Here is a 23,565-nt window from a genome sequence, read left to right on the forward strand (position 1 = left end):
AATTCTTACTATATGCTGTGGCATGGGACTTAACCTTCTTGAGGCCTTGGTTTATCCATCTCTAAAATGAAGATTGTTTTATATTTTTTCATGGAGCGCTTGTAAGGATAATGAACACATAAATGTCAAGCACTGGTGGCTCATACCGATAGTCCTAGCTACTCAAGAAGGTGAGATCTGAGAAGCACAATCCAAAGCCAGCCTGGGGAAGGAAAGTCCATGAGACTCTTATCTCCAATTAACCACCAGAAAACTGGTAGTGGCGATATGTCTCCAAGTGGCACACACTAATGTTTAGCGAAAAGAGCCCAGGGACAGTGTCCAAGTCTTGAGTTCAAGCCCCATGGCAGACAAAAACCAAAACAAAGACATGACATTTTGCATTTTCACAATACATATAAATAAGTATACTTCAGGCAGCTTGTTTTATAGAAAGTCATGACTTTTTACATTTTTCTTTTATTGAAATGATTGTAGTAAGAGAAAATTGCTAAAGAATACTTAGAATTCTTTGAACTATTCTTGTAGCTTCCACCAATGATGACATCTCATGTAATTGTAGGGCAGTATCAAAACAAGGAAATTGTCATTGGTATTTTTAACTAGACTACAGACCTTATGAGTTGTCACCAGTTTTTACATATACTCATTTGTGTGGGTGTTTCTATGCAATTGATTCAGTGTAGACTCATAAGTGCTGTTACTACCAGGATACTGAACTATTTTATCACTATAAACCATCTTTGTTTTTAGCTTTTTTAATTAATGTGAGCATGTATATGCATATGCATATGTTTTTGTCAATGAGTTATTTCCTTCACACATAACAATTCTCTGTAGCGGTTTATTTAAAAAGATAGTTTGCTAGAGGAACTTCAGAATATTTCTTTTCTTTTTTTGCTTGTTGTAGGGCTTGAGCTCAGGGTGTGAGCACTGTCCTTGGACTTTTTATCAGGCTAGAGCTCTTATCACTTGAGCCACAGCACCACTTCCAGCTTTTTTCTGTATATGTGGTACCGAGGAATTGAACTCAGGTCTTCATGCATGCTAGGCAAGCACTCTACCACTAAGCCAAATTCCCGGCCCCATCAAATACTTTTCTAAAACAGACTGAATTTATCCTTATTACTCTCATGAAATATAAATTGCAATAAAGAATTGTCCAAAGAATGCCTCTGACAGTAGTGTTTTGTGATCTTGATTAATATTAGTGATTATGTCTCTTTAAATTGCCATGTAAAAATTGATGTTGATAGTGTTCATTAGGTATTCTGTCATTTCTATATACAATATATCAGTGTGGCTCATAATGAGGTAGGTATCTTGGGGAGTCCTAGCACACTCTCATTAGTATGAATTCTAAAATTATCCAGAGAATGAAGAAACTTCATACCAGAAAGAAACAGTAGTAGAAATAATTCTTTAGAAATAATAGCCTTAAGGGCTGGGAGTTTAGCTTAATGATAGAGTGCTTGTCTAGCATGCACAAGGACTCAGATTCAATTCCTTGGTACCACATACATAGAAAAAAAAGCCAGAAATGGTGCTGTGGCTCAAGTGGTAGACCTCTAGCCTTGAGAAAGCCCAAGGACAGTGCCTGGGCACTGAGTTCAAGGCCCAGGACTTGCAAAAAAAAAAAAAAAGGGAAAAAAGAAATAATAGCCCTAAGTCCAGGTGGTAGTGGCCCATGCCTATAACTCTAGCTATTCAGGAGGCTGAAATCTGAGGATTGTGGGTCAAACCAGACTGGGTAGGAAAGTCCATAAGACTTCCCACCCCACCCCCAGTTCCTAGGGCTTGAACCTCAGAGCTTGAGTCCTATCCCTGAGCTTCTTTTGCTCAAAAGGCTAGCACTCTACCACTTGATCCACGGCACCATTTCCAAGTTTATCTGTTTATGTGGCATTGAGGAATGGAAAACAGGACTTTATACGTGCCAAGCAAGCACTCTACCACTGATCCACATTCTTGGCCCGCTGTAGGACTGTTACCTCTAATTAACCACTAGAAAACTGGTCATGGTATTGTGGCTCAAAGTAGTAGAGTGCTAACCTTGAGCAAAAGAGCTCAGAGACAGCAGCATCTAGGCCCTGAGTTTAAGCCCCACAGCTGACCCCCCCACCCCAAACAAATAAAAAATCCTGCTAAAAGTCTGTAGCTCTTGTCTGTAATCCTAACTACTCAGAAGGCTGAGATCTGAGGATCACAGTCCGAAACCAGTCCAAGCAGTCAACCTCTCCAGTTACCTGCTAAAACACCAGAAGCAGAAATGTAGCTCAAGTGGTAGAACATCAGCCTTAAGCAAAAAAACTAACAGCCAATACTGAAGCCCTGATTATAGGCTTTGTACTAGAACACAAACTTTTTTTTTTAAGTGTTATATAAGGGGCAAGGAGTTTGGCCTAGTGGTAAAGTGCTTGCTTAGCATGCACAAAGACTTGGGTTCTATTCTTCAGTACTACATACATACATAGAAAAAATCTGGAAGTGGTGCTGTGGCTCAAGTAGAGCTCGAGTGTGGAGAAAGCCCAACAGCAGTGCTCAGGCCCAGGACTGGCCAAAAAAAAAAAACAAACGTGTTACATATGCAATATAGTGTACTCATATAAAGTGTAAATGTAGTCGTCTACATCTTTGTAAATACTACAAAATTTAGATGTTTTTTTTTTAATGTGATCATGAGACTTGAATTCTGAGCCTGGGCACTGTCCCTGAGCTCTTCAGCTTAAGACTACTGCTTTGTCATGTTGAGCCATAGCACCACTTTTGGTTTTCTGGTGGTTAATTGGAGATAAGAGTCTCACAGACTTTTGTGCCTGGGCTGACTTTGAACCACGATCTTCAGATCTCAGCCACCTGAGTAGCTAGAATTATAAGCATGAGCCACTGGCTCCTGGCTTAAAATTTAGAATTATTATCATTGTCTTCAAAAGAAACATTTACCTGCAACAAGTTATTCTTCATTTCCCTCTCAACTCTAGGCAATCATTTATCTGCTTTGTGTTTCTATAGATTTGACTATTCAAGTAGGTTCAGAAGAGATTTTTGTGACTAGCTTGTTTCATTATGCTCATTATGCATAATGACTTTAAGGTCCATTCATTTTGTAGAGATAGAACTATTTAATATAACAAGCATTTATCTCCAAGTGTTAGCATACTGGAAAGACTAAAAAGACACTACACTTTTTATGGACAATATCAACTCCAAGAAGGTCAGGAATACTTGGAGAACTAAGGGAAGAGATTGGAATTACTAAGATTTAGAAGTTTGAGTCAAGTGCTCATACCTGCAACCTTTGTAGCCAGCTGTAGGCAAAAAAGAGATTCCAGTTAGGCAGTACAAATCTGATTTAAAGCATAGTTCAAGTTGTAGAGCACTAGCTGTGAGTAAGAAAGCTGAATGAGAGCATGAGTTCCTGAGTTCAAGCCCTGGTACCTGCCCGTTTTTAAACAAAAGTAATAGAAGAGAAGCTTGAGTTAACCTGTAGAGCTAGGTACAAGTGCCTCTGAGCTCTGAAAAGAGCCCACGAAAAGGGGGTCTGAGAATTAGTGCTAGCTTTGCTGATGGTGCCCACAGGGTTCTGTCAAACTGGTTTTACAAGTGTTAGAAACTGCAACTGTCATTGACTTATTTCCTGAAATGAACTGCTACCGCTCCAGTACAGAAACCTACTCTCTGGGTGTTCCTGTCAGCTATAGAAAGGAGTATCCTTTGTTCCCCCAATCTCTCTTCCAATTGGCAGAGACTGACAACGTAACTGACAAAGGAGAAGTATGGTCTGCCCAGTCACTGCATCTCCATCATAAAACAAGACTCTAGAAGGGTAGAGTTGTAGCTAAGATGTGTCTGATAACTAGCCCATCATTTGAGTTGCTTAGTATATGTAACAGCTCATTATTTGGCCTCTTGGTTAGCATCCTAGAACGACCCTGGGCAGGAAGTGAGACTCAGAAATAATGAGTACAGACACAGGACTGGAGGTACACTGAGCACCAGTGGCTCATGCCTGTAATCCTAGCTACTCATGAGGCTAAGGTCTAAGGATCGCAATTCCAAGTCAGGGCAGGTAAGTCTGTGAGACTCTTTATCTCCAATTAACCACCAAAATCCAGAAGTAGAGGTGTGGCTCAAGTGGGTAGTACTCATATCCTAAATTCAAGCCCAAGTCCCAAGTGAGTAAGCATGTCTCCCTTTATATCCTGTTACACTAAAAATAAGTTTTATTCACATTTCATTCTCTTCTTTGCAATAAGACTTGGGGAGATTAAAGTTATATGTACTCTACAAAATGAAAATATTAGAGTAATTAGAATTTATTCGCTAGAAAATTTCAACTCTTAGGCCACAGTGCCACTTCTGTTTTCTGGTGAATTGGAGATAAGAGTCTCACGGAATTTCATGCCTGGGCTGGCTTTGCTTCGTGATATTCAGATCTCAGCCTCCTGAGTAGCTAGGATTACAGGTATGAGCCACTGTGCCTGGCGATATATGGCATATTTTTGGCCAAGCATATGACATTACTATTATGGAGGGGTTTGTCTTATTTTTTGTTGAGATAATTGTCACTATATGCATGTCATTTTGATTTTCAGACAGTTTGCCTATATTATCTAAAGTGACTGTCATTTCTTGTTCTTCAGGTGGCTTTCTTTCCGATGCTGGTTGGTACAGTGATGCTGAGAAAGTATTTCTGTCTTGCCTTCAGTTATGTACGCTTCATGATGAGATGCTTCACTGGTTTCGTGCAGTGGAATGTTGTGTGAGGTAAGTTGAATAGAATCTATAGGTGGTTGGTTACTGTAATGCTTAGTGGTTTATTGGTTTGGCTCTTCTGTGTCTGCTTCAGAGTCTGCTAGCCTTCTATATCCCAGCTCCAAAATGTTATTAACTTGTGATAGTTAGCTTCGCTTAGATCAAAATATATATCTTTTTTCTTTTTCTTTGCCAGTCCTGGGGCTTGAGTTCACGACCTGAGCACTGCTCTTGGGGTTTCTCAAGGCTAGAGCTCTACCACATGAGCCAACTGTGTGGAAAAGTAGACAGGAGTGTAGTGTAGTCCAACCTAGGAAAAATCATATTGGAAAAATAGCGAAAACAAAAGGGTTGGGTGTAGCTCAAAAGTGGTTACCCACCTTCCTAATAAGTTTGAGTCTGTTTTCAAACTCTAGTCCCATCAGGGAAAATAAATAAATAAATAAATGTACTTTTTTTTCCTTGTATTTAGGGTTCCTCCCTCCCCTGTCATTCCTGAGGCTTGAACTCAGGGTCTGAGCACTGTCCTTGAGTTTTCTCAAGGCTAGTTCTCTACCACTTGAGCCACAGCACCACTTCCGGCCTTTTCTGTGTATATGGTACCAAGGAATTGAACCCAGGGCTTCATACATGCTAGCAAGCACTGTACCAGTAAGCCATACTCCTGGACTCTTAGATTTAGTTTTTTAGGCCTCCGTTTGTTTACATTTCCTTACATTTTGTGCCTGGGTTGGCTTTGAACTGCGACCCTCAGATCTGAGCCTCCTGACTAGCTAGGATTACTCGTGTGAACTACCAGCGCCCAGCTTAGTCCTCTGTTTTTATAAGATAAACTTCATGTATAGAGATGTGTTAGTTAAGTCCAAAGCCCTCCTTTGCTAGAATCTAGATTCTTCTATAAAAATACTGTTAATTTGAGGACCAGGAGTTTGGCCTAGTGGTAAAGTGCTTGCCTAGCATGCACGAAGACCCAGTTTCAATTCCTCGGTACCTCACATACATAGCAAAAAGCCCAAAGTGGGGCAGAAGCTCAAGTGGTAGTGCTCTAGCCTTGAGAAAGTCCAAGGACAGTGCTCAAGCCCTGAGCTCAAGCCCAGCACTGGCCAAAAAAAAAAAAAAAAAAAAAGACCCAGGTTCGATTCCTCCATACCACATACATAGAAAAACGCCAGAAGTAGTGCCGAGGCTCAAGTGGTAGAGCTCTAGCCTTGAGAAATCCCAAGGACAGTGCTCAGGCCCTGAGCTCAAGCCCAGGACTGCCCCCCCCCCCAAAAAAAATATGTATATATTCTCATTCTCTCTCTCTCTCTCTCTCTCTCTCTCTCTCTCTCTCTCTCTCTCTCTCTCTCTCTCTCTCTCTCTCTCTCCCCTCTCTCCTCTCTCCTCTCTCCTCTCTCCTCTCTCCTCTCTCCTCTCTCCTCTCTCTTCTCTCCTCTCTCTCCTCTCTCTCTCCATCTCTCTCCCTCTCTCTCTCTCCCTCTCTCTCCCTCTCTCTCCCTCTCTCTCTCTCCCTCTCTCTCTCTCCCTCTCTCTCTCTCCCTCTCTCTCTCTCCCTCTCTCTCTCCCTCTCTCTCCCTCTCTCTCTCTTTGAATGGGGCATTTCTGCTCCTTTTAAAATTTTATTTGTCAGTCCTGGGGCTTGAACTCTAGGACTGGGCGCTGATCCCTGAGCTCATTTGCTCAAGACTAATTGTTATTTGATTAGTATTTTAGAGATGATGTAGAGTCACTCTGTATTTATAATTGATTCAGTCTTTTAAAGATGTCTATACCCTATTTAATATAGGGTTTGTCTGTTTAGAGAAACATTCAGATCCTGAAGTTAATTTTGTAGTGTGAGAGTTTAATTACACATATTTTAGAAGCTGAAAAGTAGTCATGGTGGGCATGTAGCTGTAAATCCAACTCTCGGGAAGCAGAAGCAGGAGAATCTTCAATTCCAGGCCAGTCTAAACTGCATAGAGCGACCCTCAGCACACAGAAATTTTAGTGGCTTATAATTTCTCATATCTTTTAAAAGTACTATATGAAAAACCATAAGAATATGCAGAAACTACAAAGCAATTTGCATTTGGGTCTATAATTTGAAGTATTGATCAGAGTAATCTGTTATCTCTTCTCACTTGCTAGTTTTATCTTTGTAAGAATAGGAGACGAGACTCTCCCATATGAAATAGGAAAGATCACTTAATTCATGAGTACATGAACCAAGTTAATTGGAATAGAAAGGCATTAACATATTCTTTGCTTCTGTGTTTGTTTTTTAAAATCATGGAATCAGAAGGTTTATTTATTTAGAAGATTTGTTTTAACCAGATAATTATTGTGTCTTTTATATAACTCTAAGGTTCCCATATAACTTTTGCTTTTAGTAACCCAAAGGTTTGTTTTCTCACAGGGCCAGGCTCTCTTACCTCCTTCCTAGTTTGTGAAGTTTAGCAAGTAGTTCACATCTGTTCAGATTCTTATGTGGATAAGTACTATATGCAGAAAGAAAGAGGAAAAGCAAAAGGCACAAACCAGCTGAGTCTGCTTTTTTCTTTTCCTTTTTTTTTCCCTCCACTTTTTAAAATTAACTTTAATTAGTTGTGCAGGGGTTTCATTTTGGTATTTTCATACATGGTACCTTGATCAGACTCATTCCTCACATTTCTTTTTTCCTGACCGGGAGTTTGGCCTAGTGGTAGAGTGCTTACCTAGCATGCACGAATACCCGGGTTCGATTGCTCGGTACCACATACATAGAAAAAAGCCAGAAGTGATGCTGAGGCTCAAGTGGTAGAGCTCTAGCCTTGAGAAAGTCCAAGGACAGTGCTCAGGCCCTGAGCCCAAGCACAAGACTGGCAAAAAAAAAAAAAAGTAGCTTTTTCCTAAACTTAAACCTATCCCTTTGCTCAACTTTATTCAGAGCCTGAGCACTCGCTATATCACTTGAGCCTTGCCTTTGGCTTTTAGTTTTTGCCTTTGTCAGGTTGAGTTTCCCTAAATTTTGCCTGGGTTAGGTATGAACTACAATTCTGCCTTTACTTCTCGAGTGGCAAAAATTGAGGGATTGCACCACAGTGCCCAGCAAAAGGATGGGGTATGGGAGGGGGTGTGTGATACAGTGTTGTGGGTTTTTCTTTTCAGCTAGCTTTGCTAGCTTTGAACTGTAGCTCTCCAAGTCTCAGCCTCCTGAGTAGCAGTTGCTGTGAATACTGTTGGGCAGTTTTTCAAAAAGCCAAACATAGTTTGTGTGTGCTCCAACAATTTCATTCCAAGATGTATGTAAAAGTAATTAAAAGCACACTCACTGGCTGGTGTTCACAAGAGCCAAAAGTAGAAACAATTCAAATATTCATCTAAACACATGAATAGACTGAAGTTTTCTGCCAACTATAATAAATGCTAGACCATGGTGAACCTTGACATTTTTAACCTGTGAAATAAGGCCTCCAAAAGAATAATGCATCTAGCACAGAAATATCTAGCACAGAAAAACTCACTGAGACATTGATTAAAGATTTCCAAGGTTGGGCTGGCAATGTGGCTCGGTTGTAGAGTGCTTGCCTAGCACACATGAAGCCCTGGATTCCATTCTTCAGTACCACATAAACAGTAGTGCTATGGTTCAAGTTGTAGAGCACTTGACTTGAGAAAGCTCAAGGATAGTGCCTAGACCCGAGTTCAAGCCCCAGGACTGGCAAAAAAGAAAAAAGATGTCCAAGGTCTAGTGGGTAAGAGAGAATGGAAAATTATTATTGCTTAATGGTTGCAGGGTTTCTGTTTGAGGTGATGAAAAAATTTTGGGAGTGGATAATGATGATTGTTGGATGACGTGGTGGATATAATTACACTGAATTCGATACATAACAATGAGCACAAAAAAGTGGGGGTGGGGGGGGATAATGTTAAACCTGTAATGCTTTTTGGAAAGCACATGTATTGTACTCCATACTTAGTTACATTTGGACGAGTCTTGGTGGTGCATCTTGCCACTTAGGTGCCGCATAGTGATGGGAAGGCATTATCAGGTCCTCTATGCTAGACATGCTGGAAATAAAGGATTATTTGTGTTTTGCAGATTGCTTCATGTACGAAATGGAAACTGCAAATATCACTTGGGTGAAGAAACATTTAAATTAGCTCAGACATACATGGATAAGTTGTCAAAACATGGCCAGCAAGCAAACAAAGCTGCACTCTATGGTGAACTATGTGCATTACTGTTTGCAAAAAGTCACTATGATGAGGTAAGTACTTTAAAGTGTATTTTGAACCTGGCCCAGTTCTCTTTCCTTGCAAACAGATTGCTGGAAACAGGGCTTTCACGGAAAAAAAGAAAACAAAAACAAGCCCATTCCACCTTGTTGAAAACCCGGAAGCACCAAAGTTCACAGCAAGTGAAACAAGTGTTTTAATTCCTTTTTGAGCCCACAATAAAATGAGAATGAAAAGAAATTTGTTGTTGTTGTGACCAGTAAGTACCTGTGAATATGCAGCTTTTCAGGAAGTGTTTTTTGGGTTTTTTTTTTTTTTTCTTTGCCAGTCCTGGGGCTTGAACTCAGGGCCTGGGCATTGTCCCTGAACTTTTTCAGCTCAAGGCTACTGCCCCTACCCCTTGAGCCACAGCCCCACTTCCAGTTTTCTAAAGGTTAATTTGAGATGAGTCTCCCATTCTTTTTTTTTTTTTTTTTTTTTGGTGGGTCATGGGGCTTGAACTTGGCTTGGGCGTTGTCCCTGAGCTCTTCAGTTTTGTTTTGGTTTTTTTGGTGGGTCATGGGACTTGAACTTGGGGCTTGAGCTATTTCTGAGCTCTTGTACAAGGCTACTGCTCTCCTCTTCTATTCCTGAGCCTGGGCACTATCCCTGAGTTCTTCAGCTCAAGTCTTCCACCCTACTCTTGAGCCAAGTCCCACTTCCCGTTTTTTAGAGGTTAATTGGAGATAAAGTCTCAGGTCTGGGTGGGGGTTTGGCTTAGTGATAAGAGTGCTTGCCTAGCAAGCATGAATACCTGGGTTCAATTCCTTGGTACCATATATACATAGAAAAAGCCAGAAAAGGTGCTATGGCTCTATCCTTGAGAAAGCCCAAGGACAATGCTCAGGCCCTGAGTTCAAGGCCTAAGTCTGGCAAAAATAGTAATAATAATAAATTTTTAAATTGTCTTTAAGTAGTTGCACAAGGGTTTTCTATTCAATATACCAGTTCATAAGTATAATTTTTAATATTTTACAAACATAAATCATGTCTTTTGAGCTAAATTCCTAAATCTAAAGGAAGTAAATAATTTTTATTTCATTTTTGCTTTGGATACTTCTGAACTGTATCTCTTATTTTTGTTTTGCCAGTCCTGGGACTTCAACTCAGGGCCTGAGCACTGTCCTTGGGCTTTCATAAGGCTAGAGCTCTACCACTTGAGCCACAGCTCCACTTCTGGCTTTTCTGTTATGTGGTAGCAAGTAATTGAACCTAGATCTTTGTGCATGCACTTGACCACTATGCCAAACTCCCAGCCCTGAATAACTATATCTCTTAAAGGAAACTTACAGAAGAGAACAAATAATTATTTTTCACCCATCTCTTAGAATGCCTTCATGGAATTGTATTGTTTCTTTGTAGTCATTATCATTATCCAAGAGAACTTATTTAGTGGCTTTTTTTTTCTTTTGATAATTTCAGCTAATCATTAAGAGATATTTCTTTGTGTCCAGTACATATTTGGATACTCTAGATCCTGGTGGCTAGTTGCCTGCCATATTAACCTCAGTTCCTCTTAAGAATAAGGGAATATAATGTCAGAAATAATGGCTGGCACAAAGTAAGCACTCAAATAGCAGTTGAGATACGGAATAAATAAATGCAGAGAGGAAGGGAAATAGAAGAAATCCAAAACCTGAAAAATAAATTGCACTAAGGTTTGATGTGTTCTAAGATAGATGGAATGGTGTATGAAGAGGTTTCTGGGCAAGAGAACATGTTTTATTTTCTGAATATGTGTCAGATTTGCAAAATTCTAATTCACAAAAGTATAAGGTACTAAGTAAAGTAGAATAACAGACTCCTACCTTCAAGAAACTTAACATTTTTTTGTGTGCTTATTTAAGTTTAGGCTTGTAGGAAAATTGGTAATTATTATTGCCATCTATTTGGTTTCTTACAGTTCTTTCTTTTATTTTAGGCATACAAATGGTGCATTGAAGCAATGAAAGAAATTACAACAGGCTTACCAGTTAAAGTTGTGGTAGATGTTCTAAGACAAGCTTCCAAGGTGAATTTAATGTTAAAATTATTAAATGAATCCTCGAGATCTATCAGAGGATTTATCAACGTGTAAGCTAGTAGTTAACATCTTAGTTTTGAATACCAGCTCAGCTTTACAAACTTGGTTTCTAAACTTTTTTTTTTTTCTTTCCTAAGAAAACCTATACAAGTAGTTCATTTTGATAATTGTTTCATCTAGTTGAGGTCTAGATAATTCTTTTTTGTTTTTTTTTTTTTTTTTGCCAGTCCTGGGCTTGAGCTCAGGGCCTGAGCACTGTCCTTGGACTTTCTCAAGGCTAGAGCTCTACCACTTGAGCCTCAGCACCACTTCCGGCTTTTTTCTATGTATGTGGTACTGAGGAATCGAACCCGGGTCTTCATGCATGCTAGGCAAGCACTTTAACCACTAGGCCAAACTCCCGGCCTCTTTTTTTTTTTTTTTTTTTTTTTTTTGTGGGTCATGGAGCTTGACCTTGGTCGGAGCTTGACCTTGGTCTGGTGCTGTCCTTGAGCTCTTCAGCTCAAGGCCACCTCCCAACCCTGGAGCCACCATACCACTTCCCATTTTCTAGAGGTTAATTGGATATAAGAGTCTCAGGTCCTTTTGTGCCTGGGCAAGCTTTGAACCTCAATCCTCAGATCTCAGCCTCCTGAGTAATTAGGATTACAAGCATGAGCCACCGCGCCCGCCCAGCATTTTGGGGTTATTCTGACTTGAGTTTTTGTTTTTCTTAAGCCTGTATAGTAACCTGAACCCTTTAAGCTCTGATCACAACACTTGGCAAAGAATATCCTAGTGTTGAGTATTATAGAATTGCAGTTTCACAGCTTGCTTATATTTGACCTACTGGGCAATTTTCATTGGACTTTTCTGTTCTCTTATTCTATAAATAAATGCATTAACTCTTTGAAACCATTTAGTAACTTAAAAAAATATCACTGCTTTGGCTGGGTACTGGTGGTTCACACCTGTAATTCTACCTACTCAGATGGGCTGGGATCTGAGGATCCACAGTTTGAAACCAGCCTAGGTAGGAAGGTCTGTGAGACTCTCATCTTCAAATAAACTACTCAGAAAAGGTCAGAAGTAGTGCTGTGGTTCAAGTGGTAGAGGGTCATTCTTGAGCAGAAGCAACTCGGGGGAAGTGGTTAAGCCCTCCCCCCCTCCTCTTTTTTTGCCAGTCCTAGGGCTTAAACTCAGGATCTGAGCACTGTCCTTGGGTTTTCTCAAGGCTAGATTTCTACCACTTGAGCCACAGTACTTCCGGCTTTTTTCTGTGTATGTGGTACCGCGGAATTGAACCTGGGTCTTTGTGCATGCTAGATAAGCACTCTACCACTAGGCCAAACTCCCCGCCCCTCAAAAATATATTTTAAGAAAACTACAAAAGGTCATTGTAAGCCACTACAGATTAGAGAGAAGTACTTTAGAAAATACCCTTCCTGGGGCCGGGAGTTTGCCCTAGCATGCACAAAGACCTGGGTTCGATTCCTTGGTAGCACATACATAGAAAAAGCCAGAAGTGATGCTGTGGCTCAAGTGGTAGAGTGCTAGCTTTGAGGGAAAAGCCTAAGGACAATACTCAGGCCCTGAGTTCAAGCCACAGGACTAGCAAAGCAAAAAAAAGAAGACACCCTTCCTCATCATTCTGTTGTGGAAGGATAGTAGCATGAGGTAACTTGTTATAACAAGTATGAATGGAAACGGTAATCAACATTTTAAATTCATTATTATCCCAGGTTATATACAGGTATGTATATAAGAGAAATCTTAGGTTCTTGGAAGGAAATTGCAATTGGACCCTTCATTTATTGTTAAAGCAGTGATAAAAACTAAATTTACTTTATCTTGCCACAGAGTTATTTAGCAAACTTTCACTTTGTTTTTAGGCTTGTGTAGTAAAACGTGAATTTAAGAAGGCAGAACAATTAATTAAACATGCAGTGTATTTGGCACGGTAAGTGACTGATATTTAAAATACCATTTTAAATTTCCTCTATACTTTATACTTCATATTCTAATGGTGTTGTATCTTTTCATAGGGATCATTTTGGATCCAAACATCCAAAATACTCTGATACACTGCTAGATTATGGGTTCTACTTACTCAATGTAGATAATATCTGTCAGTCTGTTGCAATTTATCAGGTATGTTAATTCTTACCCTTTTTATCTTTCAATCTTGCTAACCTTGTATTTATTCGTGGCTGTAAACCTTATTTATATTTAGTAGAAATCTTAAAAGTTAATGTTGTAAAAGCCAAATTTTTTTCCCTTAAAAATGTAAATGTTGTTTGTGTGAATATTAAAATGAAACTTCACTGGTGTTGGTAATCCTAGCTACTTAGGAGATTGAGATCTGAGAATAACAGTTAACCATCAAAAAGTTGGAAGTAAGGCTGTGGTTCTAAAGCTCAGATACAGCACCTAGGCCCCCAGTTTCAAATTGCAGGACAGGCACACACACACACACAAAAAAAGACAAAATAGGGGCCGGGAGTTTGGCCTAGTGGTAGAGTGCTTGACTAGCATGTACGAAGGCCCAGGTTCAATTCCTTGGTACCACATACTTAGAAAAAGCCGGAAGTGGTGCTAAGGCTCAAGTGGTAGAGCTCTAGCTTTGAGAAAAATCCAAGGATAGTGCTCAGGCCCTGAGCTTAAGCCCAGGACTGGCAAAAAAAAAAAAAGACAAAATAAATTTAATAAACATTTAACAAACATCTTTAGAATATTAAACCATTCAAAAATAAAGCTCAAGAACTGCAATCCTACCTTATTGCTAGGTAGAGATTGGGGAAATCACAGTTTGAGACTGACCTTGGGCATGAAAGTTCATAGAACTCCATCTCATTCAGACATCAGGTGGGCACAGTGGTAGTCTGCTATCCCAGCTACAGGGGAAGCACCATGGCTGGGCCCAGTGTGTGCATCTGTGCCATCCTAAGTGACAAGGGGAAGAACAAGGAGGGAGACTTCAGCCCAGGCCTTCCTGGATATAAAGCAAGACCCTACTTTCAAAATAATCAGGACTGGGGCCAGGAGTTTGGCCTAGTGGTAGAATGTTTGCCTAGCATGCATGAAGACCCAGGTTTGATTCCTTGGTACCACATTCATAGAAAAAAGCTGGATATGTTGCTGTGACTCAAGTGGTAGAGCTCTAGCCTTGAGAAAGCCCATGGACAGTGCTCAGGCCCTGAGTTCAGCCCCAGGACTGGCCAAAAGAAAAAATAATAATAATCAGGACTAGCTGGGAACATGGTCTAGTGGAAGAGTGCTTGCCTAGCGTGCATGAAGCCCTGGGTTCAATTCCTTGATCCACATACACAGAAAAAGCTGGAAGTGATGCTGTGGTTCAAGTGATAGAACGCTAGTCTTGAACAAGCTCAAGGACAGTGCCCAGGCCCTGAGTTCAAGCCCCAGAACTGAGAAAAAAAATTCTGTTGGTAGAGCACTTACTGCCAGGGTTGGCTTTGAACCTGGATCCTCAAATCTCAGCCTCCTGAGTAGCTAGTACTTCAGGCATGAGCCAGCAGTGCCCAGCTTACTAAATACTTTTTTGACTCTTCTAGGCAGCCCTTGACATTCGACAGTCAGTGTTTGGTGGCAAAAATATCCACGTAGCAACAGCTCATGAAGACTTGGCTTATTCATCTTATGTTCACCAGTATAGTTCTGGGAAATTTGACAATGCACTGTAAGTTCCACATTTCTCTCAGAGATTAATTATTATTGTTCTAAATATACTTTACGGATTAAATTTATCTTCCTGGAGCTTTAAGACCTCTGTTTCTGAAATCATTTAAGTCATACCAGTCTTGGGCTGAAGCTCAGGGCCTGAGCATTATCCTTGGATTTTTCTCAAGGCTAGAACTCTTACCACTTGAGCCTCAGCACCACTTCTGGCTGTTTCTAAGTATGTGGTACCAAGGAATCGAACCCGTGTCTTCATGCATACTAGGCAAGCACTTTAACCACTAGGCCAAACTCCCAACCCTATGTGGTGTAATATTGAGATTATATTTCTTTTCTCTTTTTGGCTAGTCCTGCGGCTTGAACTCAGAGCCTGAACACTGTCCTTCAGCTTTCTCAAGGATAGAGCTCTAGCCAGGTGCTGGTAGTGCATACCTGTAACCCTAGCTACTCAGGAGGCTGAGATCTGAAGATTGAAGTTCAAAACCAGCCCAGGCACAAAAGTCCATGAGATTCTTTTTCTTCAGTTAACCACCAGAAAATCAGAAGTGGTGTTGTGGCTCAAGTGGTAGAGTGCTAGCCTTGAGCAAAAATGCTGATCGAGAGCACAAAAGTCGCTAGTTCAAGCTTCAGTACCAGCAAAAGGGGGGGGGGAGAAAAAATATACTGAATAAAATACAGCTGTCAGCTCTGATCTTATAAATATTTGAGTGAGCTTGCAACAATGAAGGTAAAATCCTCAACAACCAATAATGGATAATCTACAAGCATAGACCAGATTATAACTGTTCTGAGATGGTAGGCAGTTTTACAAGTTTCTATAATCTTGGTCGGACAATAATCCTGATACAGTTAGGATTATTTGCAAAACATTTAGTCATTAGAAAATTACGAGTTAGGGGGCCGGGAGTTTGGCCTAGTGGTAGAGTGCTTGCCTAACCTGCACGAAGACCTGGATTCGATTCCGTGGTAACACATACATAGAAAAAGCTGCAAGTGGCTGTAAGTGGTGCTTTGGCTCAAGTGGTATAGCTCTAGCCTTGAGAAAGTCCAAGGAGGGGTCAGGCCCTGAGTTCAAGCCCCAGGACTGGCAAAAAAAAGTTAGAACTGAAGCCAAGACTGAGGATATACCCTCAGGGGAAAAAAAGATATGAGAAGGTTTGTGCAATGGAAGGAAGATGCCAAGAAAAATTGTCTATCTGAGCTTGAATCTAAAGTTAACAATAAAAATAGGGGGAATTTGTCACCACAGACCTAGACAACATGCAGAAACCCACAGAACACTGTGGAGCTGCTAGTTCTCCTGGGATGTGTACTAGAAGAAAATGAAAAGCTGTTGAAAACAATTGTCAACCCAAAGAACACAGATATCTTACAGATTTTGTTCTCACTAAAAAGAATTCATTATCAAAAATTTAGAAGTTGACATAGGAAGCATCCTATATGCAAAAGTCAGCAGACCTAGCAATAGTATTAGAGTATTAGAACTCTAAAATCTTCAGTTCATAGAGTTTTTGGTAGTACCATTAAGTATATATTCTTTTCTTTTTTTGCCCGTCCTGGGGCTTGAACCCAGGGCCTTGGCACTGTCCTTCGACACTTTTTGCTCAAGGCTAGCACTCTGCCACTTGAGCCACAGCGCCACTTCTGGCTTTTTCTGTGTATGTGATACTGAGGAATCAAACGCAAGGCTTTGTACATGCTATACGAGCACTGTACCACTAGGCTACGCTCCCAACCCAAGTATATATTTTTGTGTAGGGGGGAGTCAGGGGGCTTGATCTTGGCCTGGGCGCTGTCTCTGAACTCTTCAGCTCAAGGCTACCACCCTACCCCTGGTCTGAGTATTATCCCTGAGCTCTTCAGCTCAAGGCTAATGCCCTACCTTTGAGCTAAGCTCCATTTTCTAGAGGAGCTCTAATTGGAGATAAGAGTTTCAGGTCCAAAATTTTGCGCCTGGGCTGGCTTTGAACCTTGATCCTCAGATATCAGCCTTCTGAGTAGACAACTATATGTTCTTCAGTGACTAAAGATATAAAATGGACTGGACATTGGTGGATCACACTTGTAAACCTAGCTGCTGAGCATTGCAGTTCAAGGCCAGCCTGGTCAGCAAAGTCCATGATGGGCTTAATCTCCACTTAATCAAAAAGCCAGAAGTAATGGAGTGTGTAAAGTGATAGCTCAGGGTAGACACTCAGACTCTGAGTTCAAGCCCCAGGGCCAATACAAAAACAAACAAAACCCTAAAAATGGAAAAATAGTCATTTACATTGACTTGACTGAGTAGACAAATAACAAATCAGTTACCCTATAGAGAATTTGTTTTTTTTTTTTTTTTTTTTTGCCAGTCCTGGGCTTGAGCTCAGGGCCTGAGCATTGTCCTTGGGATTTCTCAAGGCTAGAACTCTACCACTTGAGCCTCAGCACCACTTCCGGCTTTTCCTATATATGTGGTACCAAGGAATCGAACCAGGTGTTCGTGCATGCTAGGCAAGCACTTTAACCACTAGGCCAAATTCCTGGCCCCTATAGAGAATTTGTAAAATTGAGGACAGATTTGAGAAAATGTAGGATTATCTAGAAAGCAGCAGTTTTAGAGTTGTTTGAAATGAACTGGTAAATGAAATGTACAAATAGCTTAACCTGTTTGGTAAGATATACCATAAGCAAATAATTATACATGTCAGGCAAGGATACTGCCTGGATACTAGCGGCAGAGCACTTGCCTCAACCTGGATTCGATTCCTCAGTACCAGATATATAGAAAAAAGCCAGAAGTGAAATGGGGACAAAAATGAGAAAGGGTAGCAATGTTTGTGAAGTAATGCACCTTCTATCTGATGAATATAATGTAACCCTTCTATTAATTGCAATAAAAATAAAATAAAAAGAAAGAATTCAATATCATTGATCTAAACAAACATCCAAATAAGAACCCTCTCCACCTTAAAAAAAAAAAAAAAAAGAAGAAAGAAAAAGAAGCAGGAAGTGGTGTGGGTCAAGTGGTAAGCTTGAAAAGGCCCAAGGACAGCACTCAGGCCCTGAGTTCAAGCCCCAGGACTGAGGAAAAATAAAGGTACTGCTGTGGGAATAAAGTTAGACTAAGAATTTAGAATGATAGATTGTTGTTAGAGACTTCTATATAGTTAAACTAATCTCTTTTGCGAAGGCCTGTTTAGTGAGAGTGAACTATGTGGGTATTTAAGAGGGGAACTTAGCCTGTGTGGCTACCAGCGTAAGAGAAGGTAGGTCCGAGAATGGTAGAGGATGGCGAGTAAGAGGCTTGTTTTGCCTAGTTACCATCTTTTTCTGAGACAGATGAGAATCTCTTGGATATTAAAAGTTAAGCCCAGTGCTGGTGGCTCACGCCTATAATCTTAGCTACTCAGGATGCTGAGATCTGAGGATTATGTTTTAAAGGCAACCTGTGAGACTATCTCCAATTAAGCACTCAAAAACCAAAAAATGTAGAACTGTGGCACAAATGATAGAGCACTAGCCTTTAGCAAAAGAGCTCAGGGATAGCTCCCAGATCCTGAGTTCAAGCCCCGTCTGGTCCACTTCAGATGGAAATTTAAAACAGCAATAAACTGACACATGGAGGACATAGCACAGAGTGCTTTCCTAGCATGTGACAGGCCCTAGTCTGCAGAAAAATAAATGAAAAAAAAACCAAAACCTTTGTTTACCTATTTCAGTTGTACTTTATGTTAGCATTTCTTTATAGATTGTGACTTCTTTTTAAACGTGTACGTTGTTTATAATGCCAGACGCTGTTTATCTGTATTGCAGATTCCATGCAGAAAGAGCCATTGGTATCATCACCCATATCCTTCCTGAAGATCATCTCCTTCTGGCTTCTTCAAAGAGGGTGAAAGGTACCCGTTGTTATCTCAGAAACTTTTTAATTGATGATGACATAGACATAGAATCAGGGCATTTGTTCCTCAGATTGCATCTACAATTACTAAAATAACCAATTGAAAGTTTCAGCTGCATTTAGTGCTTTCTAGTAGTTTACTTCTCTCATATAACATTTTTGGTAATTCAGCCTAGTTTTTTCTTTGTCTTTGTTTTACCATTCCCTTCATTCATGCATATCTGAGTTTATTTTGAGGAAAACTTAGAGGAAAAACACAATGATGCCACAGTAATGTGGATGGGACGTGAAGATAGGTTTCACAGGGTTAGTTTCTCAAGCTAAATGGCCTCTTTTTTGAGCAGGAGCAGGGTTAAGCACTTGGAGTCACACCCAGGGCCTTGCATATGCTAAGCAAGCATTTTACCACTGACTTGCCTATGCTTTTTTTGTTTTTTGTTTTTTGTTTTTTTTTTTGGAGATAGCTTCTTACCAAGTTGCTTGGGCTGATCTTGAGCTTGCTGTGTAAACTAAGCAGACTTTCACCTCCTAAATACTAGAATTATATGCCTGTACCTAGCTACAGTGCACAATTTCAGGCAGGCGCTCTGCCATTTGAGTTACATCTCTAGCTCTATTTACTCTGGTATTTTTTGAGATAGAGTGGCTTTTTACCCAAGCTGTCCTGACTACTATCTTTTAATTCACCTTTCTTTTTTTTTAAGCATAGCTGGAATATCAAACACCTTCACACCTAGCTTTTTTTTTTTCCTGTTGAGATGGGTTATCACACAGTTTTTACTCAGACTGACCTTGAAGCGCAGTTCTTCCAGTTTCTGCTTCGAAGTAGCTAGGATTATTAGCATGAGCCACTGGAACACCAAACTCTTCTTTTCTTATTTTCACTTGTTTTCTAGGGAATTCAAACTCAGGGCCTACCCCCAGCTCTGAACTTCCAACCACTGCTCTTTCATTTAGTGCATTTATTTTGCTAACATGATTGGATCATTTTTATTATATTTGTGTGCATATTGAATAAATTATACCATTAATTCTAGAAGTAGGATTTATTTTATTAATTTTTTAACCAATCATAGAGCCTTGAACTCAGGGCTTAGGCACTGTCCCTGAGCTGTTTCTACTTGTCTTTTTTTTTTTTTCTTTCTTTCATATTTTTATTTTTTTTTATTGTAATTAGTAAAAGGGTTACATGATATTTGCCAGATAGAAGGTGCATTAATTCACATACATTGATACCCTTTCACATATCTTGGTACCCATTTCCCTCCCCCTTGTCTTTTTTTTTTTTCTTTTTTGCCAGTCCTGGGCTTGAGCTCAGGGCCTGAGCACTGTCCTTGTATTTTCTTAAGCCTCAGGACCACTTCTGGCTTTTTTCTATGTATGTGCTACCGAGGAATCGAACCCGGGTCTTGGTGCATGCTAGGCAGGCACTCTACCATTAGGCCAAACTCCCGGCCCTCTGAGCTTCTTTTGATCAAAGTCTAGCACTCTTCCACTTGAGCTACTGTGCCACTTCTGACCTTTTTTTCTTTGGTCGGTTATAGAGCTTGAACTCTGCGTCTGGCCACTGTCCCTGAGCTCTTCAGCTCAAGGCTAGCACTCTAACACTTGAGCCACAGTGCCACTTCTGGTTTTCTAGTGGTTAATTGGAGATAAAAGTCTTGCCCAGCACACATGAAGACCCAGGTTTGATTTCTCAGTGCCCCATATATAGAAAAAGCTGGAAGTGTTGCTGTGGTAGAGCACCACTAGAGCTTATTCCATTTTAGAAGTCTAAGTTAAAAATAATTTGTCCATTTTGAGTTCTGGTAAAGAAAGGAGAGTTTATCCAATATGTTTATTTAGCCAGATAATCAATTGTATATCTCTCAGCCTGAGGTGACTTTGTTGAACTAAAAGTCATCAAATCTCCAAAAACTACTGGATACTGGTGGCTTACCAACTACTTCAGGAGGCTTAAATCTCAGGATCATGATTTGATTCCAGTCTTTGCAGGAAAGCCTGAGAGACTCTATCTCCAATTAACCACTAGAGTAAGTGATAGAGGTCTGGCCTTAAGAAAACCCAAGGATAGTGCTCAGGCCCTGAGTTCAAGCCCCAGGACTGGCAGAAAAAAGAAATAAAATAGAAGTTAATTCTGCCCAATAATTTGATGCATAATATATAGTTTTTCTTAAATTTAAATATTATGCTGTAGGAAATGACTTCTAAAAGTACAGTTATTCTTTGTTCTTGACCAGTTCTAAACCATAATTATATATATTCAGTAAATAATTTATTTTTTACTGGTTTGGATGGTTTGAAGAGTGGTTTTGAAGTTCATTCATTGTATTGCTTTCTTTATTCAGCACTTATATTAGAGGAGATTGCAATCGACTGTCATAATAAGGAAACTGAACAGAGGCTGCTTCAAGAAGCTCATGATTTGCACCTGTCTTCACTCCAGCTAGCTAAAAAAGCTTTTGGAGAATTTAATGTACAGACTGCAAAACACTATGGTAATCTTGGAAGACTTTATCAGTCAATGAGAAAATTTAAGGTAGAACCATGTTTTATACTTTTACTAAACAATAAATCTTAATAAATTTTCAGTACCCTTAAATACAAAGTATATATTCATTGTACTTCTGTTTTATTCCATAAAGGCAATATTAAATAATATTAGAAGTCAGTGTGTAATAATAGATATTAGTTGTAAGCAAGGTACCAGTGGCTCACGCCTGTAATCGTACCTACTCAGGAGGCATAGATCTGAGGAAGGAGGTTCGAAGCCCAGCCTGGGCACAAAAGTCTGTGAAACTCTTTATCTCCAATTAACCACAAAAAAACCAGTAGTGGAGCTGTGACTCAGCGTAGTAGAGTGGTAGCCTTGAGCTGAAGAACTCGGGGACAACACCTAGGCCCAGAGTTCAAGTCTCACGACTGACAAAACAAAAGGGGGCGGGGCTGGAGTTTGGCCTAGTGGCAGAGTGCTTGCCTGGCATGCATGAAAACCTGGATTCAATTCCTTGGTACCACATACGTAGAAAAGGCTGCAAGTGGTGCTGTGGCTCAAATGGTAGAGCTCTAGCCTTGAGAAAGCCCAAGGACAGTGCTGAGGCCCTGAGCTCAAGCCCAGGACTGCCCTACCTCCCCCCAAAAACGGTTTTTAATCCATGCTGTGTGGTTCACATATATTATCCTAGCTGCTCAGTAGGCTGAGATCTGAGGATCAAAGTTCAAAGCCAGCTGGGGCATGGACATCTGTTAGACTCTTATCTCCAGTTAACCACCACAAAACTGGAAGTGATACTGTTCTTCAAAGTGGTAGAGCACTAGACTTGAGCGGAAGAGCCAGGGAAGAGCACCTAGGCCCACAGTCCAAGCCCCACTACTGACTCCCCAAAAAATATTTTTAATCTATTTATTTTTATTTATTTATTTATTTTTGCCAGTCCTGGGGCTTGAACTCAGAGCCTAGCTACTGTCCCTGAGCTTCTTTTGCCTGAGCCACAGTGCCCCCTCTGGCCTTTTCTGTTTATATGATACTGAGTAATTGAATTTAGGGCTTTGTACCTGCGAGGCAAGCACTCTACCACTAAGCCACAGTCCCAGCCCTGTTTTTAAATTCTTCAAACCGTTTTTTGTCACTTGAGTAAGATTCACTGGCCGCTTTTTTTTTTTTCTTTTTGCCAGTCATGGGCTTGAGCTTTCTCAAGGCTACAACTCTACCACTTGAGTCTCAGCACCACTTCCAGCTTTTTCCTATGTATATGGTACTGAGGAATCGAACCCGGGTCTTCGTGCATGCTAGGCAAGCACTCTACCACTAAGCCAAACTTCTGGCCCCTCACTGGCCACTTTTAACATAGGGTACTACTACTACAGCCACCAATTTATGTGCAGTTTCCAAAACCAAAAATGTTTTCCATTAGCAACTTTTTAGAATAATGAAATAGGTTCTTTGTTGTGATTGTGTAGGCACTGAGGCTTGAACTTAGGTCTGGGCACATTCTCTTAGCTTTTTAATTGAACGCTAGTGCTCTACCACTTGAGCCACACTTCTATTTCTAGCTTTTTGGTGGTTAATTGTAGGTAAGAATCTCAGACTTTTCTGTTACCTTTCTGGATTCAACAGAGATCCTCAGATCTCAGCCTCCTAAATAGCTGGGATTACAGGCATGAACTACTGGCATCTTTTGAAATATACTCTTTCGATACTAATACCTGTTGCGTCTATAAACTGTCTTTAACATTTAAGACAATATTGTTTATTGGGTAAGAATTGTTGACCTCAGGAAATGAATTCTTAATGACTGATTTGGCATAATTATGTTTTAGGAAGCTGAAGAAATGCACATCAAAGCAATTCAAATTAAAGAGCAACTTCTTGGTCAAGAAGATTATGAAGTAGCCCTTTCAGTGGGACACCTGGCTTCTTTATATAATTATGACATGAATCAGTATGAAAATGCTGAGAAGCTTTATTTGCGATCTATAGCAATTGGTATGTTACTTGTAATTTTTTTTTTTTTTTTTTTTTTTTAGTTTTTCGACTAGATATCAGCATGTAGACATCTTATATGTTTGTTAACAGAAACACTGTTAATTGGAATACAGAGGTTCAGAGCTACAAAGGTCTTTAGAAGCTACTAAAAATACCCCATCTGAAATACTTTGCTAAAGGTGTTTTTTGTTTTTGTTTTTCATTTTATTTTTTTATTATCGAGCTAATGTATAATAATTGACTGATGTCCAAGTCAATCAGAGGAGATATGAATCTAAAATTAAGTCAGTTGTAGCTAAATGTAATTATTTTTTTCAACCATTAATTCTATTACTACTGCATTTCCTTCTTCTTTCTTATGTCTTTCAGATAGATTAAGTTTACCTGGGCTTTTTGACTTGGGTTTTACTTTTGGGGTTTTGTGTTAGTTTATTTGCAGCGGGTGGGGGGGGGGGCTTGGTTGGTTTAGGATTTTTTTGGGTGGGTGGGTGGGTCATAGGGCTTAAA

General features: G+C 40.1%; 1 protein-coding gene across 1 annotated transcript in view; it reads left to right on the forward strand.

Annotated features, from left to right (window-relative positions):
* The window catches only part of Appbp2 (amyloid beta precursor protein binding protein 2), a 39,990-nt gene that overhangs the window by 14,097 nt on the left and 2,328 nt on the right, over positions 1-23,565 (forward strand). Inside the window, exons 4-12 of the mRNA XM_090351175.1 lie at positions 4,644-4,767; positions 8,819-8,987; positions 10,916-11,005; positions 12,889-12,956; positions 13,042-13,147; positions 14,569-14,693; positions 18,485-18,570; positions 20,921-21,111; positions 22,893-23,058. Of these exons, the coding sequence (XP_090207301.1) occupies positions 4,644-4,767; positions 8,819-8,987; positions 10,916-11,005; positions 12,889-12,956; positions 13,042-13,147; positions 14,569-14,693; positions 18,485-18,570; positions 20,921-21,111; positions 22,893-23,058 (1,125 nt within the window). The remainder of the gene's footprint in view (positions 1-4,643; positions 4,768-8,818; positions 8,988-10,915; positions 11,006-12,888; positions 12,957-13,041; positions 13,148-14,568; positions 14,694-18,484; positions 18,571-20,920; positions 21,112-22,892; positions 23,059-23,565) is intronic.

The sequence above is a fragment of the Megascapheus bottae genome, chromosome 17, assembly GCF_031878675.1.
Source record: "Megascapheus bottae isolate mThoBot1 chromosome 17, mThoBot2.hap1, whole genome shotgun sequence".
Taxonomy (NCBI): Eukaryota; Metazoa; Chordata; class Mammalia; order Rodentia; family Geomyidae; genus Megascapheus; species Megascapheus bottae.